Raw genomic sequence first — 21,217 nt, 5'->3', positions numbered from 1 at the left:
TTAGCTTCCCAATACTTCATTTTTGGCTTATATTGCTCATTTGGCAGCAATTAAAGAAATTTATAGACAATACAGAATTTGGTGTGAAGATCGGCAATAGAATCTTGGGGAAATCTGGTGTGAAGATAGGCAATAGAATCTTGGGGAAATCTGAAGTGTTTGGGGATTGGTTTTGGGGTGAGATGGGGCAAGTAAGACCCCTGTTTCTTTTCTAGCCTAGAGAAGTGATAGCTCACATGTCCTGGGCAAACACACAAGTGAATTATTATTTGGAGTCACTGAGAGGAGGAGAGGTCTAGGGTCCTGAATAATGACAGTTTTAAGAGAAAGAGGCATACTAAGTCCAAAGAGTGTATACAGTGCTGGTGTCTAACTGCTTTGTGTAATTTAAAATTCAGATCATGAACTTCTAGCATCAAGGCAAAAACTTTCAAATAAGAGTCTGTGTATGATATTGCTGAAGGATGTCTTAGGCTGTTTGAAGTCAGAAGGTTAAGATTGCTAAAAACCCAGTAGAGAGACTCCTTTTATGGGTGGCTGATAAAATAGGATGCTGGTTAAATTCCATGTTTTTTTGTAGAGTGGTTATGGACTGAATTTTATTACTCCCCCATTCCAAATTTATGTGTTGAAGCCATAAATTCCAATGTGACTGTATTTGGAAATGGAATCTTTAAGGAGAAAATGAAGGTTAAATGAGGTAGTATAGATTGGACCTTAATCTGATAGGACTGATGTTCTCATAAGAAGGGGAAGACACACCAAAGCCACTGAGAGAAGTTGTGGCAACTGAGAAATGTTTTTGGCAATTTACCACAGAAGGGCTGACCTTTACAGGAAGTTGGTCTGGAGGTAACACTGGAGCCATGTGACAAGTTAAGGGAATAAACATTTCTACATCACAGCAGGAAACACTCCCATCATCCACTCCAGATGTGGCCTTCACATGAAGTGTTTGTGTTCCCTTTATCCAAGGAGCCTGGAACTTAGAGTGCATGTACCTCATGGAATGTTCTGGAACACTCCTCATAAGAGCAATAGGTTGTCATCTGTGGACTGCTATTCGTGCCGCTAGAAGTTATGAATATGGTTTAGAACACATTGTTTTGAAAACATGAAACAGGTAAGGTTTTCTTGGAGGGGGGGGGTCCATAAAAATCAATTATATAAACTCATCAGTTGAAACCATTTTTTAAAATCAGCTGTCAGAATATTTTCTTCTTTGGAAAACAAAAATTTAGATATCCTGAAAATCTTGCTTTGATAAGTGGGTCAGGAAGAACAAGGGTTTTGAGAACAAGACTCAAGATGAAGTGATGAAGTAATCTTTTAAAATGCATGAATATTTTGTAAATAGCTAAATGCACAAAAAGTTGCTAATTGTTCCAGACCTCCAGAAAGTAACAAGAGAAAAAAAATTATCAGAATCTAAATTTTTAAAAAAGAAGAAAAAAGAACTGCATATAAAAGTTGGATACTAGCTCACTCTGGGCTCTTGGCCCTGAGGGTATGAGGGGAGGCTCAGCTTGCTCCCCTCCCCCGACTATGCCCTTGCAGAGGCTCTGCCTCTGGAGAGGTCACATGATGGTTAAATCAGAGGGGAGAGTAGTTGCTGGGTTCAGGAACACAGGCCCCTGCTCTGAGGTTTGGAAGGTTGGAAACAGCCCTGGGAAGGGGACAGGTCTGCTCATATGGTATAGAAGATCCCGATGGGGTTGCAGGTGACAGAAAAGGAAGCCAGCTCCCTGAGCAGGGTGAGGCCCTGGGGCCACAGCTCCCCCTTCCCCACAGGGACAGTGCTATAGACTGGATGTGTCACCCACCCCAGAATCATATGCTAAAACCTAATCCCTAAGAGAATGGTATTAGGAGGTGGGGGGTCTCGGGGAGGTGACACCAGCCCAGCTCACCGAGGGCCCACACTCCATTCTTTGTATCTTCCCCCAAACCAATTCCATATCTGGGACATACACTGAGCACCCATATGGGTAATTCTGACAGTAGGTCCTCTCTTTGCCTTAGATGTCCCCTTGGCCCCCATCTGGGCATCTCTGGCACTCAGAAGGGCCCCTAGAAGGCAAATGTGGAGAGTTATTGTTCAAGGGGTAAAAAGTTTTAGTTATGTAAGATAAGTAAGTTCTAGAAATCTCCTATACAACACTGTGCCTGTAGTTAACAATACTGTATTGTACACTTAAAATTTTGTTAGGAGGGTAGATCTCATATTAAGTGTTCTTATCACAATAAAAAGGAAACCTGGAATAGCCCTAAGCTGGAAACATTCGAGATGTGGTACCCAAATTGTGCATTGATACCATGGAATAGCCCTTAACAATATAATTATGAACTACATACAGTAACATCTTGGATACATTTCCAGAGAATTATGTTGAATAAATAAAATGCCTATTATGTAATGGTTTTAAAATTATAGATATGGAGAATGAGTTGGTGATAGTCAGGAACTAAAGAAGGTTGGGGTCTGGAGGCAAGTGGGTGTGGCTAGGAAAGGGGGTGCTGCATGAAGCATCCTCGTGGTGATGGACGTGTTCTGTATCTTGACAGTATCATTATTAATATCCTATTTGTGGTATTGCAAGATTTCATTGTTGAGGGAATTCAATATTGAGCATGTGGGATCTCTCTATGGTTTCAGTATTGTTAGAATTGCCTGTGAATCTCTTCATCTCAAAATAAAATACTTAACTAAACAATCATTAATCACCACCTAAGGAGAGCTATGCTTTGCATTTTTGCGGTCACTAATACATTCAGCAAATGCTTCTGTACTTGGCTTTGTGGTTTATGGTGTAAGAGGGCCCCAGTTCCTTTGACCGCTCTGGCCTCCACCACTTTCCTCATCTGGAAGGTAGCTTGGTTGTGAGAATTAAAGGAGTTCATAAATCATAAAATGCCAAGAACAGGAGCAGACACACAGGCGACTCATTATACGAAGTTTATACTTTTTTTCTTATTATGATCATTTGCTTCTTTGCTTCTTTATGCTTTACCAATTTTCTAAAAATCAGTATGATTATCAGGTTCAAGAAAGTCGCCCAGGACTCCTTGGCTGGGCTGCAGAATATCTGGAGATGCGCTATAGCTTCTCTCCACCTCCACACACGCCCCCTCCTTTTCTGGAATTCTCCCTCCTCCCACCCTTTATTTCTCTCCTCCCTCCCCTCCTCCCAGCCCAGCCTACTTCTACTCTTTTTGCTCCTCCTCCTGCCCTTTTCCTCTTACAGTTCTCTCCTCCTCATCCCTCTGCCCATTTGTCCTTGTTTCTTCCCGCTCCCTTCCTCCTCTCACCCTCCCTCACTATTCCTTCTCTCACCTCTTCTCATGGGGTACTTCCATCTTCCCTTCTCATCCCTCCTACCCCTCTCATCTTCCTATCCCCCCTTCCCTCTCCTCCCTCTTCCATCCTTCCTCTCTCCCTATCCTTCCCCTTCCCCTCCTCCCCGTCCCTCCGCGTCCCTCTCCTCTGTCCCCAATCCCCGATCTGTCTATCCCTCGTCATCCTCCAGCTCGTTCCTACCTCTGGCTCTTCCCCCGCCGTCTTCCCGACTCCTCTATACGCCCTTCCCGTCAATCTCCCAGAAACCCCACCCCTTGGCTGGGGTGCCGCGAAGCCCTCTGAGAGATGGAGGCGCGCGGTCGGGTCTCGGGTTCCGGTCCTTTCCGCTCCGCTCGGCGGGGAGGAGGCGGCGCTCGGGCTTCTGGGAAGTGTAGTCGGCCCAGGCGCGCGGGCGCAGCGCGGCGGGGCGGGCCTAGCGGGCGCGGGTCATTGTCCTGACAGAGCCGGGTGGTGAGACCCGCTGCAGGCGGGCAGGCGGGAAGAAAGGGGGAGGGGCGGGATGAGGTGGGGCGTGCGGGCTGATGGGGAGCGTGTGGGCTAGGGGAGTGTGCCGGCTGGGGGGTGGCGTGGGGGCTGAGAGGCGTGAGGGCTGAGGGGAGGACGTGTATGCTGAGTGGCGTGGGGGCTGAGGGGAGTGTGGGGCCCAGGTGAGGGCCAGACTGAGGGGAGGGCGTGCGGCCCAGGAAAGGGTTTAAGGACCAGGAGAAGAGAGCTGTGATGACCTCATATGACTGGGTGAGGTCGAAGGTGGACCTGTGTGCTGGTGACTGTATGTATTAGGCTGAAACTAGGGGCTGAGTATGTCTGTGTGTGTCACACTATGTATGGCCTCCTGTGTCCTTGCCTGTGCACATGTGTGTGTGTGTGTGTGTGTGTGTGTGTGCGCGCGCTACCTGTCTTGGTCTCTTTCGGGGTCTCTGTGGCCAGCATCCACCGCTGTCTAGCCTTTACCTGTCTCTGTGGGGGAGGTCTCTGAGTGACCGCCTGTGTCCATGTCTGTGTGTGTCTGCCTTTATTTCTGTCCATGGTGTCTCAGTCTGAGGGTGCCATTGGGTGTCTACCCGTGTCTCGTCTTTCCCTCTGTATCTGTGTCTCTGGGTATGAGTATGTCTGTGAGAGTGGGGAGTGTTTCTCCTGTCTGTGTCTTTATGTGCCCACCTGTATCTGTGTCTCTGGGCGTTGCTGAGTGTTTGTGTGTGACTGTCGGGGCAGATTAAGTGTGTGGGTGCATCTGGGTGTGCCCTCCCAAAAGCATGTGTGAAAGACTGCATGCCGGGACGGGTGGGCCTGGCAGAGCACCTGCCTTCTTGTTCCCACATTCCCCAGCTCCTTCCTGCCCCTCAGAGCCTTGTCTGGTGACAGGATATGGGGCTTCCCACTGGACCATCTCAAGGGAAGGAGAATGGGGTTGATTTGTTAAAGGAATTTGTGTTGGGTGCTCAGAGTGCTGTTCCTGGCACTCTCCCAAGTCTTGTTTACAGACCTCCCAGTAACTCTGAGATAGGGACCCTCAACATCCCCATTTTACAGATGGGGAAACCGAGGCAACCAGGTTCCAGAGCCCCTGCACTTAACTATCTGACAGATGGGATATTCTTGTTTCCTTTCTCTCCTCTGAGAAAAAGTTGTAGGATTTTTCCCTGTGGGAATTTCCCTGTAGAAACAATGGAAGGAAGGAAATGACAGAAAGCCTGGATTGGGGAAGAGGAGGAATGAGGGATCTCCTGGCTTTGTGGCAACACAGATCTCAGGCCACACTGGGTTCAGTGGTCACCAGCCTCATGCACATGTCACTTCCAGGGCCACTGTGCCTTCATGCCTCTTTTCTCCAAAAAAAAATAAATAAATAAAAATTATAGTGATTGCATTAATATAAGGACAAAGATAATCCAAGCTGGATTAGAGTCTTTTTTTCTTTTATTTTTAAAAGAAATGAAGACATTTTCATGGGCCACTCCAGGTATCAGGGGCTCTGGGCCCAGGGTGCCTCCTGGGTAAATGGGCTCTGGTCACTTCCACATCCAGCAAAAGGAATGGGTGTTGTTGACTGTCAGAGACTGATAGTCCAAAAGATATATATTTTTAAAATTAAATTCTGCTTAATAAATTATGACAGTAATATGAAGTCACTGCACCCAGGGACACAAAGGAATACAAGGGGAAAAAAACTAATGATACCCCCTTTCGCATTTCCTCTCCCCTCGTGACACCAGTTACTATCCATCATTCCACAGCCTTCCCCAGGCTTGGAAACACTGCCCAGAAGCACAGGCACCCAGGAGTGTTGGTTGTTTTCACACAGAGGGGTTAAAGTTATGTAGAAAACCATGGAACTTGCTTTCCTCATTTAATGACATCACAGATATGTCCACAGGTTAGGAACTAACTCCTACTTCCTAGGGCAACCTGGTATTTCAAACGATGCCTTGCCATTTGTCTGACCCTTCCTTTACTGATGGCTAGATTTTGTCTCCAGGGCTTTTCTGTTGGTTGGTTGGTTGGTCTGTGCTTTGCCTCTAGGAACAGTGAGTGCTACAATAAACATCTTTTGTCCACGTGTAACTTTTCACATGGAGCTTTTAGGCGGAGTCCCAGGACCAGGGTTGCTGGGTTATGGGTTAGTCCACTTTCCAGCTCATTCTCCAGAAAGGTTGAGGGGCTTTTGTTCCTTCAGCTGTGTGTGGGAGGCCTGTTTCCTTGCATCTTTGCCTGTGCTAGAAGTTGGCTCATTTATTCATAACTTTTTTTTTTTCAATGTGTGGTTGCCTTCCATGTGCCAGATATTGTCCTAGGTGCTAGAGACACAATCCAAAATGATCATCTCAGTTCTGCCCCTGAAGGTACCCCCCGGGCAACTGCATCCCACTCATTGGAACATACTCAACTAACAACAGTAATAGTAAATAACAGCTAATCTATATTAGTTCTTACAGTGTGCTGCACAACCCCCAAGCTCCTCATGAGTATCAATTAGTTGAAACTTTCAGTAACTCCATGAGATCTGGGGGAGCCCCAGAAGGGTGGGGGTGGCGTTGGGGCATTGTGGGGCCTTGGGCCAGCCCTCAGACCCAGGGAGAGGCACAGGGCCCTGTTGTTCCCTCCAGCTTGTGGTACTGGCAATGTGTGTGCGTGTTGGGGGTGTATTGGTGTGTGGGAGTCTGGGCATGCATTTGGGGGACAATAAGCTTGTGGACCGGGATGTTCTCAGCCCATCTCCAATCCCAGCTCTGTAATCTTAGATGAGTGGCTTATCTCTTTGGGCCTTCGTTTCCTCATCTATGAAATGGGGTGGGTAGAAATAGTACCTTGTAGGGGTGTTAGGAGGAACAATGAGAGGCGTTTGTTAAGTGCCTTGCATCTGATAGGCCCCTTACGTATTCGCTATTAATGTGTCTGCGTGTCCGTCTGTCCTGTCTGCATTGTGAGGCAGGCCTAGACCTGCTCTCTCACTGTGCCTCCCTTTTTCTCTCCCCACCCCACAGGCTGCCTGTCCCCCGCTCACTGGTCACTGTGGGCAGTGAAGGGATGGCCACCCAGCCGCTGACTGATGAGGCACTGGTGAGTCATGTCATCTTCTCACATTCCCTTCCTGAGGCTCAGGCCCAAAGAGTGGGGCTTTTTGTCCAGGGATGACCTTACGCTCACCTGAGCCCCCCACAGGATCAAGGGCCCTGGCCAAGTCTCCTGGGAGCTGTGTCCACCCTGAGGAGGAATGGTAGTGCCTTGACACTGGCTTCAGTCAACAGAGGACAGGACAACTCAGGAGTGACCTGTCCTGGAGACACTGGTGGGCTCACCTGGGAAGTGGTGGCTTAAACATGTAACATCAAGTGTGAAAAAGGACCCTGTAGAGGGGCCCAGACAATACAGTGCTGGACACATGACTTTCAAAAGTGGGCAGATAGCACTAATGTTCGGGAATGGGGAGAAGGACACTTGTAGGTAGGGGCACGTGTATGTCCCCAGCTCTCGCCATGATGTTTTATGGTATTTCAAAGGGTGGTATGGATATGGCTATTTGTGGTATTTTTCTCTAAACTTTCTTTTATGCAAGAACTATTTCATAATTAAAAAATTACACAGGCATAAATTTTGTATGATTTATTCAAGAGTGGTTCCTTGCAGAGGTAGGTTGGGGTGAGTATTTTTAAGGCCTTTCATAAAGCTTCATAGTTCTCTCTCCTTTGGTTTGGGCACTTTATACTCCCACCAGGATGCAGGAGAGGCTGCCATTGGTTTATGTCAGCCATTGTCAGGTATTTATTCTGCTCACTGGATATAAATGACAAATGGTATAAACCTGGAGCAGGGTAGGTGACAACTGGTATCATGTGATCTCTGAGTAGCATCATTTGTATTATTAGTGAGTTTCGATTTTAAGGAAATGTTTCTTAGCCATTTCTGTGGGCAGGTAAATTATCCTGTGCTTTGCCGTTCTACAGGAATCTTAATATTCTGGAAGTTTTTAAAGAATGTGTATGTGTGTGTATGTGTGTATATATATTTGTGGCAAATATTCTTCCTGGTTTGCTTTTTATTTCTTAATTTATTTTCTTTTTCATAAGTATAAAAGCATTGCATATTTTAAAAATCTAATCTATCATCTCTCCATTTCTGGTGTCTTGAAGATGTAAAAGGGATGTCCATCCAAAGGTCGCACATCACCTATATATCTTTTTTCATTTATCATTTGGGTGTTAACAGAGAACTTTTGAGACTTTTGTCTCCACCTGGAATTTGTCTTGCTGTACAAATATGTCAGTTCACTTACCCGTGAGTTTTGGTTTGTTGTGTTCCCATTAACACCTTTATCGAGATACACCCCACATATCACAAAATACAATTCATTGCTTTTTTGGTATAGTCACAGAATTGTGCAGCCATCACCACAGTCAATTCTAGAATATTTTCATCACCCCAAGAAGGAACCGTGTATCCATCACCACTCACTCTCACTTCCCCTCATCAACTCGTAGCCCCCGGCAACCACTAATTTACTTTTTGTCTCTGGATTGGCCTATTCTGGACATTTTGTATAAGTGGAATCATACACTATGTGGTCTTTTACATGTGGCTTCTTTCATGGAGCATCATGTTTTTGATGTTCACATATGGTGTAATGTGTCTGTGCTTCGTTTTCATAGCTGAATAGTATTCCATCGTATGGGTAGAGTATATATTATTTATTCATTCATCAGGTGGTGGACATTTGGGCTAATTCCACTTCTTGGTTATTATTGGTGATGCTGCTGTGAACAGGAGCATACAAGTGCTTTGTTTGAGCTTGTGTCTCATTTCTCTTGGGTGTAGGAGTGGAATTGCTGAGTCCTTTGTTAACTTTCTGTTTAACCATTTAAGGAACAATCGGACTGTTTTCCAACTTGGCTGCACCCTGATGTCTTCATTTTTAACCTGTCTTTGATTGTCACCTTGATTTCTTCTTTCGCCAACATTACTTAGAAGGATTTGTCCATTGTTGTCATTTCAATGTGGTTGAGATTTGGGGCTTAAGTTTGTTTTCATTTTTTTCTTAGTATAATTACATTCTGATTTTTTTTTTTTTTAATGGAGCCTCTCTGACTTCAGCTCTTTGGAAGCGGGTGAAGTTTTCCTTGTGGTGAAATGGTTTGTGTCATTAGACAGGAAACCAAAATAGATGAAGCCCTAGAGTGAGTAGCCTCAGACACGTGCACACAAAGAACTCAGAGAGGGTCTGCTCGCTGAGGTGAAGAGGAGGGCAGCTTCTGTGTCTGCCTTCACATCCTTGCTATACGGCATGGGCTCTAAGACTTCTAGGACCGTCTGTTTTCTTTTCAGTAAATTCCTATGCCAGCCCGGGCTCAATACATGGAGCCTGTACAGTAAATATTTCATTGAGTGAATTCATTGAGGTGAGACATACTTAGCGAGAACTTTCAGAAGGAATTGCATTTAAAAATTAAAACAAAATAAAGGAGTCACATGGAAACTTTGGGAGATGATGGATGAGTTTATGGCCACGACTGTGGTGACGGTTTCAAAGGTGTGTACTTATTTTCAAACTTACTAAGTTGCGTATGTTAAATAGATGTACCTTTTTTTATACCAATCATACCTCAGTGAAGTGGTTTAAACAAAGAGAAATCATTAACTGAACTAACCAAAGGATGGATGGGCCAAAGACTCATATAATAATGACATAATATAGTAAGTACTACTAATAATATGATATACATGAAATGTCAAATTAATCAAATGATAATAGCAATAGTTGACATGTATTGAGCACTTACTCTAGCCACACCGCACAGTGCTGGAATCTTGTATGCAGAACCTCTTTTAATCCCCGTAACAGCTATGGTGGGAGATGCTGTTCTGTGAAGTCCATTGAACAAACAGGCTCAGAAGGGTTAAGACAGAGGAGTTTAAGGAAACACAGCCGAGCGGGGGCAGAACCAGGATGTTGTCATGGGCTGCCAGACTTCTGAGCCCAGACTCGTAACCTCTGCCTGTAACTCCCTCACTACGTGGTGGTGGCCCACGAGGCAGAGGAGGCCAGTACAAGCCTAGAGCCCCCAGCAGGCCCATAGGACCACAGACAGACTGGCAGCAAGTGAGGCTTCCTCTTAGGGTAGGCCATGGTTCAGGGTCCACAATGGATGCATCATTCTGTTCAGGCTGCCATAACAAAGAGCCACACATTAGGTGACTTACACAACAGAAATCTATTGTCCCACAACTCTGGAGGGTGGAAATCGGAGATCAAGGTGTCAGCAGGGTCACGCTCCCCCTGAAGATGCCAGGGAAGGATATGTTCCCAGCCTCTCTCCCAGCTTCTGGTGGTTCCTTGGCTTGTGGTAGCATAACTCCATTCTTCACATGGCATTCTCCCTGCATGCACGTCTCTGTCCTTTTTTTATAAGGACATCAGTCATATTGCATTAGGGGCATGCCCTTCTCCAGTATGACCTCATCTTAACCATATCCACAATGACCCCGTTTCCAAAGTCCTACCCTGAGGTGCTGGTGATTAGGATTTCAACAAAGGAATTAGGAGGAGGACATAGTTCAATCCATAATAACCTCTTAGAATAGTACCTGGCACAGAGCAACTGTGTGGTGAGTGGTAGTTGTTACTGCTGTGACCAACAATGTCGTCACCGTCATCATCACATCATTGGCTGCCATGTTGCTAGGCCACATTGATTTTATCAACGTGATTTATGGCACTAGGTTTATGGTACAGGCCAGGAAGGCACTCCCGTTTCTACCACATGAACTTCTCTCCCTTGCCCAGTGGTCAGCCATAGAAATCTCAGGTCTTGACCCAAACTCCCCCCACCCAGAATGTGCCCCCAAGGACCCAAGCACAAATTCTCCCTGCAGACTACACCCGGTGCCACATTTCCAGTTTTCCTGGGTATCCCCGAGGTTGCCATTGCTCAGGCACCTGGAGAATTCTGTTCACACTTTCACATACAGATCACGGGTCAGTTGTGTGTGTTTCCATCTGCTCTCCTGTGAGGAGCTAGTTCTAGAACCTTTGAAACAGCTAGCTCAGTGCCTGCAGCTTAATGGGGGTTCAGGAAAGTTTGTTGAATTACTGGATTCCATTGAGAACCCAGCCGACCTTTGTTGGACTCCTAATGCATGTGTCACTTCACTGGGTTGTGATCATTTTTGCCTTTGGTCCCTTCCCCATTTCTCAACTCTGTGAGTTTCCGCTCTAAACAGTCCCATATTTGCTTTATTCCTGTCAGAATACTGTTCCGGTATGCTTAGGTACTGAGGACACTGTAAGTGATCAGGCCCCTCAGAACTCTGCACCTTGTTGAGTCACATCAGATACATCCTGTCTGCCTCCCTTAACCCTCTCGGCTCTTCTGTGAGGAGGGCCCTGCAGTGAATGGTTATGGGTTTCCTCTTACAGGAGTCAGTGACGTTCAGGGACGTAACTGTGGACTTCACCCAGGAGGAGTGGCAGCAGCTGGAGCCTGCCCAGAAGGCCCTATACAGAGATGTCATGCTGGAGACCTACAGGAACCTGGTGTCACTGGGTAAGGGCGCAGCTTCACTGAACTACTCACCATAGGCCTGTCCCTTGAGGACTACAGAGAAACAAGAAAAAAGACTGACAGGTCTGACTACGTAGAAAGTTTAAATTACTCAAAGCTAAATATAAAGTTGATAGGTGATGAAATGGGGAACAGCATTACCTCATGTATAATAGTCAAAGGATTATAATTATGTAAAGAACTCCTAGGAATAAATAAGAAAAAAATGGAATGATGGACCGAACTTATGAGCTGGCAATTCATAGATGTAGAAATACACAGAGTTCCACTTTATAAAAGATTTTGAATCCTTACTAATATTCAAAGAAATACAAATTGAGGCAAAGAAATACAGTTCTTATCCATTAGGTACAGAGATGAAAATAATAATAATAGCCTATATTATGAGGGTGTAGAGAAGGGACTTTCATTTTAGGAGTATAAAGGTGGGGCAACTCTTTTGGAAGACAGTTTGGCATTATCAACCAAATTTTGAAGGATTGCATTTTGAGGATTTATCCTTTAGAAATCTTCCTATAAGTGTGCAAAGATTTTCATGGGATGAAAAATAAAGAGAAACGACCTAGATGCCCACCTCTGTAATACTGACAGACCATCTTAAGATGTATCAATACAATGGAAACTGTGCAGCTCTTCAGAGATGCACACTCTTTTTAGGTGCTGACATGGAAAGAGGTCCCTGGATAATACTGTTCAGTAAAAACACTTCACTTTCAAACTAGAGTATGGTCTCATTTTTTTTTAACAGCTTTTGTGAAGGTATAATTGGCCTACAATTAACTGCACATAGTCAAAGCGAACAATTTGATGCATTTTGATATCTGTGTACACCCGGGAAACTACCATGTGATCCAGATAACGAACACGTCCATTAGCCCAGAACATGTCCCTTTGTAACATCTCCCTCCCTGCTCCCACACCCACAGTCCATCCCCAGGGAACCCCTGGTCACTTTATGTCACTGTCATTTAGTTTGCATGTTCTAGAATTTTATATACATGGAATCATATGACTTACACTCAGCATCATTTTTCTGAGGTTCACTCATGTTGTCATGTATCAGTAGTTCACTTCTTTTTCATTGCCAAGTAATATTCTACTCCATGGGTAGACCACAATTTGTTTATGCCTTCAATTGTTGATGAACAGTTCTAGACTGATACAAATAAAGTTGCCGTGAACGTGCACGTTCAAGTTTTTCTGTAGACATATGCTTTTCTTTCTCTTGGGTAAACATTGGGAAGTACAGTGGTTGGGTCACATAGTAGGTGTTTATTTAACTTTTTAAGAAATTGCCAAACTTTTTTCCAAAGTGGTTGTCCCATTTAACATTTCTACTAGTGGTGCACAGGGCATCCCAGTTGTTCAGTGTGCTTGTCAGAACTGAATACATGCCTTCTTTCTTATTTTAGCCATTCTTGTCAGTGTGCAGTCTTGTCACCTTGCAGTTTTCATTTCATATTGAGAATCTTTTCATGTGTTTATTTGCGATCTGTATATTCTCTTTGGTGAAATATCTGTTCGTTTTGCCTATTTTTTTAGTTTTTTTTTGTTACCTTATTATTGAGTTTTGGAAGTTCTTTATGTAGTCTTTTTTTTTTAACTTCTAGATCTAAGACGTTTATCAGATATGTGTTTTGCAACTATTCTCTGTGGGTAGTCTTTTTCTTGACAGCATCATTTGAAACACAAACATTTTTAATTGTGATGGGGTCCGATTTATTTGTTGTAGTTGTTTGTGCTTTTGGTGTCATATCTGAGAAACCGTTGCCTAACCCATGAAATTACTCCTGTGTTTTCTTCTAAGAGTTTAAAGTTTTAGCCCGTCCTTTAAGTCTTTGGTGCATTTTGAGGGGTTTTTTTTTTCTGTAAATGATGTAAAAAGGGGGGCTATGTCACTCTTGAGTGTGGATATCCAGGTGCCCAGCACCATTTATTGAAGAGTGGAAGTTTTTAATTTGATCAAGTCGAATTTATCAACTATTTGGTGGAGGGGGTTGTGCTTTGGGTGTCATATCTAAGAAATCTTTGCCTATCTCGAGGCAACAAAGGTTTTCTTCTGTAAGTTGTATCATTTTAGGTTTTATACTTTTGTTCTATGATCCCTTTAGAGTTAATTTTTGTAATGATGCATGATGTTCATTTAAGTTCACTTTTTTCGTCAAATGGGTGTCCATTTGTTCCACTGCCATTTTTTGAAAAGAATGAGTTTTTCCACTGAAAAATTTTCCCCGAATTTTCTCCACTGAATTGCCTTTGCACTTTTGTCAAAAATTAGTTATCCGCATTTGCATGGGTCTGATCCTGGACTCGATTCTGTTCATCCATCTATTTGTCTGTCTTGACAGCAACCATGCCACTTGATCTGCTTTCAGGTTTTGCCTTTAACTTGCACTCAGTCTAGAATGACTTACTCTCCACAAGACCCTCTGGGTGTTGTGCCCAATGCCCCATCAGTTACCCGGTGTGAGCACCCATGAGTTACCTGGCTGGCCGGTGTGAGAAGGCACTATTCCCAGCCCTGCATCAGCTCCAGGGACTGTTTTCAAATCCTTTCAGGTGGTTTTCCGCCCCCAACTCCACATAGTTTTCATATATGCATATTCTGATTGGTGATCTGAAAACTCCAGGGAATACCTTGGTGACCTCAGCAGCTCTGTGAAGAGCTTCCCTCCCCAGTGACTGCCACCTGCTATGCCCAACTCAGAGTCTGCGGGGTTTCCCTCTGGAATGGGACAGTGGCGCATGGCTAAATAGTGACTCAGGATCAGACCGCTTGATCGAGTATGCTGTGTGACCTTGAGGGTGTGACTTCATTCTCAAAGCCTCAGTTTCCCAGCTGTAAAATGAATGTAATCTTAACAGCACATGTGGTGGTCAGGGTTGCATGGAATGATTCATGTAGGCCACTTCACTCCATGCCGGGCACACGGTAGCTGTTCCGTGAACACTTACTGGGCGCCCTCTGTGTGCCAAGCACTGCTGTAGGACAGGGGACCAGCAACTCCCTTGCTTCAGGGAGTTCACTCTCCACTGGGGGGCTGGTAATAAACAGATCCAAGATGAATACCATGAGTGCTCACAAGGAAGCAGGCGAGAGACGAGCAGGAGAGACCCTCCTTCCCCCAGTAAGGGATCAACGCTACCTGAGGCCTGAAGGAGGAGCACCCATGAGGAGTTATAGGACAGCAGATGTGAAGGCCCTGGGGCAGGGAGAACTTGGCATGGACAAGGGGACCAAAGAAAACCAAAGTGTGAGTGGAGAGGATGGCAGAACGGGATCAGCAGAGGTGGGCCTGGCTCAGTCCTGAGGGCCCACAGGCCCAGGAAGTCACTGGCTCTTAGCTCCAGGGCACTGAGAACTGAGAAGCCCCTAGTGGTTTTGGTGTGACTCTTAAGAAGATTGGAATTGAGGTGCATTGTCAAGGAGTCAGGGGAGGCTGTTATGGTCAGGGTGTCTGGCCGGATGGTCCACAGTGGTGATGCAGAAATTTGGTCCAGTTTGAGCTGTTTTGCATATCTAGTGGCACTCCTTAATAGGCTGGACTGTGGGAGGGAAGGGGTGAATTGAGGATGACTGCTGAATCTTTTAATTAAAATTAATTTTTTTTTAAAACTATGGTAAAACATACATAAAATTTTCCATTTGCACCATTAAGTGTTCAGTTCACTGGTGCTAAATACATTAATATTGCCCCTACCATCCATCTCCATAACTCTTTTCATTGTCCCAAACTGAAATTCTGTCCCCATTAAACAATAACTCCCTATTCTCCCCTCTCCCACCTACTGTCTGTAGGTTCCTCATGTAAGTGCAATCACACAATGTCGGTCCTTCTGAGTCTTATTTTCCTAAGTCTCTCTGATGAGGCTTGCTTTATCATTTTTTGTGGGGGGTAGGGGTTCTGAAATCACAAGTTTCACATCAAATGTGGTAGGTTTGTAGTATCCAAGAGGGTCACCCAGTAGGGTTTTGAATATTCCTCAGCAGAGCTCAGATAGGAAGTCTGGGCTGGGGCCTTCAATTTGGAGGGTGTCAATGTAGAGAAGAGACTGAAGTCCAGGCTCCCGTGGCATGGCTTAGAGGAGCGGTCTCAAACTCAGGGTTGTGGGGTTCATGTGGGAGGGAGTCAGCTATTGCTCCACTCCTGCTTTTTGTTGCCTCATAGGAGGGAGGGCTCTGTGTGGCCGATCTTCACGTTTTATGAGATTTTTTTGTGTAAGAGTTCCAATCTTGAAATGTTTGGGATTAAGTCAGTAGGTCCAGAACACAGGCGAGCCCTAGCCAGAACGTAGAATCTGAGAGAATCAACAGACATTCATATAAAGGGCTGGAGCCGCCGCATAGCTGTGACCAGGGATGGATGAGTGTGCAGAGAAGGGGGTCTGGAGTTAGCTGCAAGGGATAGCGGCCCCGCCAGGACTGGGCAGTGGAAGAGGGAGCAAGGGGTGCCCACAAAGCAAGGTGGAGAGGGAGGGAGCTTGGCTGTCGGTTGGGGTGGTAGAGGACAACCAGCACATGCCACATGAATGTTATTTCACCATTTCTAATTAAAATTGATGCTTCCAGAAGCAGAACTGGTCAGGGGTATGCAGGATGAGCCCTAGAGGCAAGGAGCCTTTTGGAATAATGCTACTCGGGTTTGTGAGAGCCTTCGATCCACTCCTCCCAGCCCGGCTTCCTCCTGTTGTTCCTCTTAGGCATCTGTCCTCTGAGCCCCTGGCTGCTGGCCACCCTTTGCACCCCCTCCGGAGGTGACCATCCTTGTTCTTCTGCTCACCTCCTGAAACCACACTTTTGTCTGCTCACTGCTTCTCCTCTCCCTCCCGTCCCAGTGACAGGCTGCCACTTGCTCCTCAGTCTGTGTCTTGCCCTGTCTTCCAAGTCCCTCCCTCCCACCATTGTTAATTAACCACGTGTGTTTGGTCTTCTCTTTCCCCCTCCCCCAGACTTGGAGACTAGACCAGACATGAAAGAATCGGACCCAAAGGAGGCCATTTTGGAAGACAGACCATCCATGGGGGTGGTCGTGGAAGGACCCACAAGGACTGGTGTCTGGGGTTCCGCCTCTGAAGGAGTGGGGACCCAGGGTGATCCGGTGGGGAGGCAGCAAGGGAAGGCAGGGACCTGTCCCAAGCGAAGGGAGCTCTCCCAGGACTTAGATCCCGCGTGTCTTGACTTTGAGGCATTCGTCAACCGAAGTTTCGGGCTGGTCCCACTGAGGTCGGAAGGGCTGGGGGGAGAGGGGACGCTCCCGGCCTCTGTGTCCCGGAAGAACTTCTCGGGTGCCGTGGGCCTCGGTCCCGGGGCCAGACTCTGTGCGGAGAGGAAACCCCACGAGTGCAGGCAGTGCGGCAAAGCTTTCGGCCGTAGCTCGTCCTTGGTGAAGCACCAGCGGATCCATAGCGGGTACAAGCCCTTCGCGTGCGACGTGTGCGGGAAGCACTTCATCGAGCGCTCGTCCCTCACCATCCACCAGCGTGTGCACACCGGGGAGAAGCCCTATGCGTGCGCCGACTGCGGCAAGGCCTTCAGCCAGCGCATGAACCTGGTGGTCCACCAGCGGACGCACACTGGGGAGAAGCCCTACGCGTGCACTGAGTGCGGGAAGGCCTTCCGGAAGACCTCGTCCCTGGCCCAGCACGAAAGGACGCACACCGGGGAGCGGCCGTACGCGTGCGGAGACTGCGGCAAGGCCTTCAGCCAGAACATGCACCTCGTCGTGCACCAGCGCACGCACACGGGCGAGAAGCCGTACGTGTGCGGCCAGTGCGGGCGCGCCTTCAGTCAGAACATGCACCTAACGGAGCACCGGCGGACGCACACGGGCGAGAAGCCGTACGCGTGTGGGGACTGCGGCCGCGCTTTCAACAAGAGCTCGGCGCTCACGCTGCACCGGAGGAACCACACCGGCGAGCGGCCCTACGCGTGCGGCCAATGCGGCAAGGCCTTCAGCCAGAGCGCCTACCTGATCCAGCACCAGCGCTTCCACAGTGGCGTGAAGCCCTTCGAGTGCGGCGCGTGCGGCAAGGCCTTCAGCAAGAACTCGGCGCTCACGCAGCACCAGCGCATCCACACTGGTGAGAAACCCTACGAGTGCTGCGTGTGCCGGAAGCACTTCGCCGGCCGCTCGTCCCTGCTGGTGCACCAGGTGGGCCACACCGGCGAGCGCCCGTATGCGTGCGGCCAGTGCGGCAAGGCCTTCAGCCAGAGCGCCTACCTGATCGAGCACCAGCGCATCCACACCGGCGAGAAGCCCTACAAGTGCAGCCAGTGCGGGCGCGCCTTCATCAAGAACTCCTCGCTCACCGTCCACCGCAGGGTCCACACGGGGGAGAAACCTTACAGGTGTAGCGAGTGCGGGAAGACCTTCAGCCGGAACACCAACCTTACGAGACACCTGAGGATCCACACCTAGGGCGGGGGCGGGGCATCCTGAGCACGTGCGTCGGTGCGAGAAGCTCTCACTGGGGGCCCTGGGGGACAGTACTAAGAGAAGCCCTGCCAGAGGGGTCTCAGGAATATGGGCGTTGGAGACAAGCCCTGCCATCTACACCAGCGGCTTCCTTACTGAATGTCCCCACGGCTGCAGTGTAAAGCAGCCACTACAAGTCTAGCATCTGGAGAAATGGTCACACTCTCTGTGGCTCTGGGAACCTAGGACCCCAAATTGTCCTAAGAGCTTCGACAATGGATTTCATGTTTCTGAGTCTTTGTTTCCTCAATAGTAAAATGGAGGAAAGGGAGAGGACTCAGTAAGTGAACATGAGGACGTTCTCCCGTTGTCACACACAGCCTGGATCTAGTCCAAAGATCAGGTTGTCACCACCTGTGAGATTCTTTGATGGTCTCCATTTTTCCCACACCCCACAACACCTGCTGGAAGTCCTTGGCCTAATAAGCAGTAGAACTTGGCAAGTCGTTCACAAGGAGAAAAACATTTTGTTTTTCAGAGTTAGCAAATGACAGTAATCACTTTGAATGCCAGAGTTTCTCATAGCAGTCTGTTAAATTTTTTAACTAAAACTGTAAGGGAGACCAATGTCATTTTAAACAGTCATCAGATATGAAAGATTCAGGTGCCGGTTGTCCTGTCAAAATCAGTGTCAACACTGGTGTGGGGAGGTGCCAGCTGGTGCATGGGTGCCAGCAAGCTTGATATCCATGTTTGAACACTTACTGGATTTATACATATGCAAATCTGAGCACAGAGCTGTCTGCTCTGTTATTTTTGCATGGAAACGTAAAGATAATTCCAAGTGAGTTTCCTAAGGCCAACCCGAAGCTTCATTTCCACGTAGTTTCCCCCAGAGTCACCTTTCTCTGGGGCTTTTTACACCACCTATTTTATTTTCACATTTGATGCTACTCATCACAGATGTCCTGGTGTTTCCAAATGTCCCATGCTTCCTGGCTTGGGTGTACATGAAGAATAAATCATTTAAGAAATCATTTATATCAGTAAACACATTTGTGTTGCAAGTAGGAAAATTAGACGATTGGGCACGCATGACCAGGTGGGTAGGTTTTCGTGTGTCTGGACTTGGGTGGGGATCAGAGTGGGTTTGATCCAGGCTCATGGCATGAGCGCCATAGTTCTGGTTGTCAAGCTTCCCTCCGTGTGCCAGCCTTGTGCTCAAGCTGTCTTCTCCCGTGTTTTCATGGTGGTTTCTAGCAGTTCCTCTCGACTGCACAGTTTCTCAGTCTCATCCAGGTGGGGATAGTCCGCCCCCAGTCATGGACAAAAAACCCCAAGTTTCATTCTGTTGGACTCACCCATGAATAGATCTCTTTCCCAGACGTGCCGTGCGCTTGGGTCTGGGTTCTGCCATTGTCCCTGAAGCAGTAACTGTGGAAGGGAATGGGGACGACTCCCCAGACCTCCCCGTGGCAGGGCATGGGGTCAGTTCCACCCAGACCACAGTCAGAGGCAAAGTGGGATGATATGGGAAATGTTAACCCAAGGTTTAACATGGTTTAAAATCGGATGGCCGCTTGGATTTTGCCATGAAAGTGAGGTCTTGCTGCATGTGACATTTTCTTTTGGAAGTCCCATCATTGTGGTTGTCCCATGTGTCCTCTGTACCCTCTTAACATGTGGTGGGAGCAAGGCAGGAAGGGACCCTGGCCACAGGCCAAAGGGGTTCCAGACCAGCTGAGAGTTCCCCACTCATGTCTGCTTGTACCGACACGGCTACTGTGCCTTCATCCTCACACTTCATTCCTTTAGTCAGTACAGATGTCAGCCAGACTGCCTGTTGGGAGGATGGCTGCGAGATTTATAAATTTTGTAGTGACTGGAAACCACGGTGGCATGTGTGAGGACTTTGTGATGAGTGATGACACATGAAAGGTGGTTGGAAGGAAGGTGAGCGCCAGCTGTGTGACCCTGAGCATGTTTCACGTAACCCTCTGTGACATGGTTTCATCTTTAAAATGGGGCAATGAGAGTCAATGGGTAGGTTAGTCATGAAGGCAAGTTACTGTCACAAGTGGACCCAGCAACACAGAGCCTTAGAGAACAAAGCCCCTCTCCCTCTCTCTGTCTCTCTCTCTCTGTCACTCTCTCATTCTCATACAAAAAGAAAAAAAAAACAATTCCTCTCCACGTGATCACTTAGGACCCATGTTCCTTCTATCCCAACGCTATGCCGTCCCCCGGGAACGCCCTTGATACAGGGCTAGTCAGAGTTTTGCCACCATGTTTGTGTCCCTGCTAGCAGGCTGAGAGAAACAGCCTGGAGTGTTTCTCCTGCTCACATTTTGTTGGCAGCTGTCTGCACTCAAATCTATGTTGGGTCTGGGAAATGTCTGGATTTGTGTCTGAGATGAAGGGGGATGACAATCCAGCCCTTCTCTGACAGACCTGTTGCATCAGATCGAGAAGAGGCAGGAGAGACAGGTCATTTGATAAGATGCTACTGCTCCTTCCATGCCCTGCCCAAGTCTTTCATAAATCAGGTCAGGAATGGACAGAGAGGGGAGGGGTGAGGCGGGAAGGGATGTCAGCTCCTATGTCACTCATTGCCACCTGGTCCCTGGGAAGCTGGGGTGGGACGGGGGTAACTAAGACCTTGGGCAGACACAAGCCCAGGGGAGCTCCAGAGGCCCGGTGGCCACTCGTCCAACAGCATTTACTGAGCACCTGGATGCAGTTCTGGAAGCTGGCGATGGGGATTCAGCACCAAGTAGAAACAGTGAGCTTCCTCCATGGTGGAGCTTACATTCTGGTGCTGGGGACAGATGCTAAATGAGGCAGCTGAGCATGAAATAACAGTGTCAGGCCTTAGAGCCAGGTGCAGCACAGGCTCTCAGGTTGGGTGGTCGGGAAGCTTGTCAGGAGTGGACATTTGGACAGAGGCTAAAAGCAGTCAGGGGCAGTTCACGATCAGGTGGGTGGAATTCATCTGGAAGACTCCAGAAGGCTTGGTGCGAGGTTCACACCATGTTTCATAAGGGGGTGGGAGGGAACACCTTATCATAACAGTTAACATGTATTACCTAGGAGTGCAAGGACTTTACACAAACAGTCGTTTTTGTTTTCTTTTGTTTTGTTTTTTTCATATCAATGGACAGGGAAGATCAGACAGCTGGGAAATGATGGGCCTGGGATTGGAGTATGGGACTGCATCTTAATGTTATTAAGAAAGTCATAAGGGAGAAGAAATACACTTACTGTATTTATGGAAAAAAAAATCCATGTATAGGCATCCCTATGTTCACTGCAGTGCTATTTACAGTAACCAAGAATGTAAGCAACCTAAGTGCCCATCAGTAGACAATTGGGTAAAGAAGATGTGGTAC

At 47.3% G+C, this 21,217-nt stretch overlaps 1 protein-coding gene and 1 long non-coding RNA gene across 2 annotated transcripts in view; both read left to right on the top strand.

Annotated features, from left to right (window-relative positions):
- LOC105304939 (zinc finger protein 28 homolog) overlaps nt 1–18,865 on the top strand; it is an 82,546-nt gene extending 63,681 nt beyond the window's left edge. Inside the window, exon 7 of the mRNA XM_023522782.1 lies at nt 16,742–18,865. Coding sequence (XP_023378550.1) covers nt 16,742–17,831 — 1,090 coding nt within the window. The 3' untranslated portion in view covers nt 17,832–18,865. The remainder of the gene's footprint in view (nt 1–16,741) is intronic.
- On the top strand, nt 3,907–9,326 carry LOC111731248. Its single transcript, XR_002777035.1, has 2 exons — nt 3,907–6,916; nt 7,019–9,326. It is a non-coding gene; the product is annotated as an uncharacterized LOC111731248 (long non-coding RNA).
- Nucleotides 18,866–21,217: the final 2,352 nt, after the last annotated feature.

Source organism: Pteropus vampyrus, unplaced genomic scaffold (genome assembly GCF_000151845.1).
Source record: "Pteropus vampyrus isolate Shadow unplaced genomic scaffold, Pvam_2.0 Scaffold357, whole genome shotgun sequence".
NCBI lineage: Eukaryota > Metazoa > Chordata > Mammalia > Chiroptera > Pteropodidae > Pteropus > Pteropus vampyrus.
Note: the sequence above shows the minus strand (reverse complement) of the source record. Positions and strands in the feature narration are given on the sequence as shown.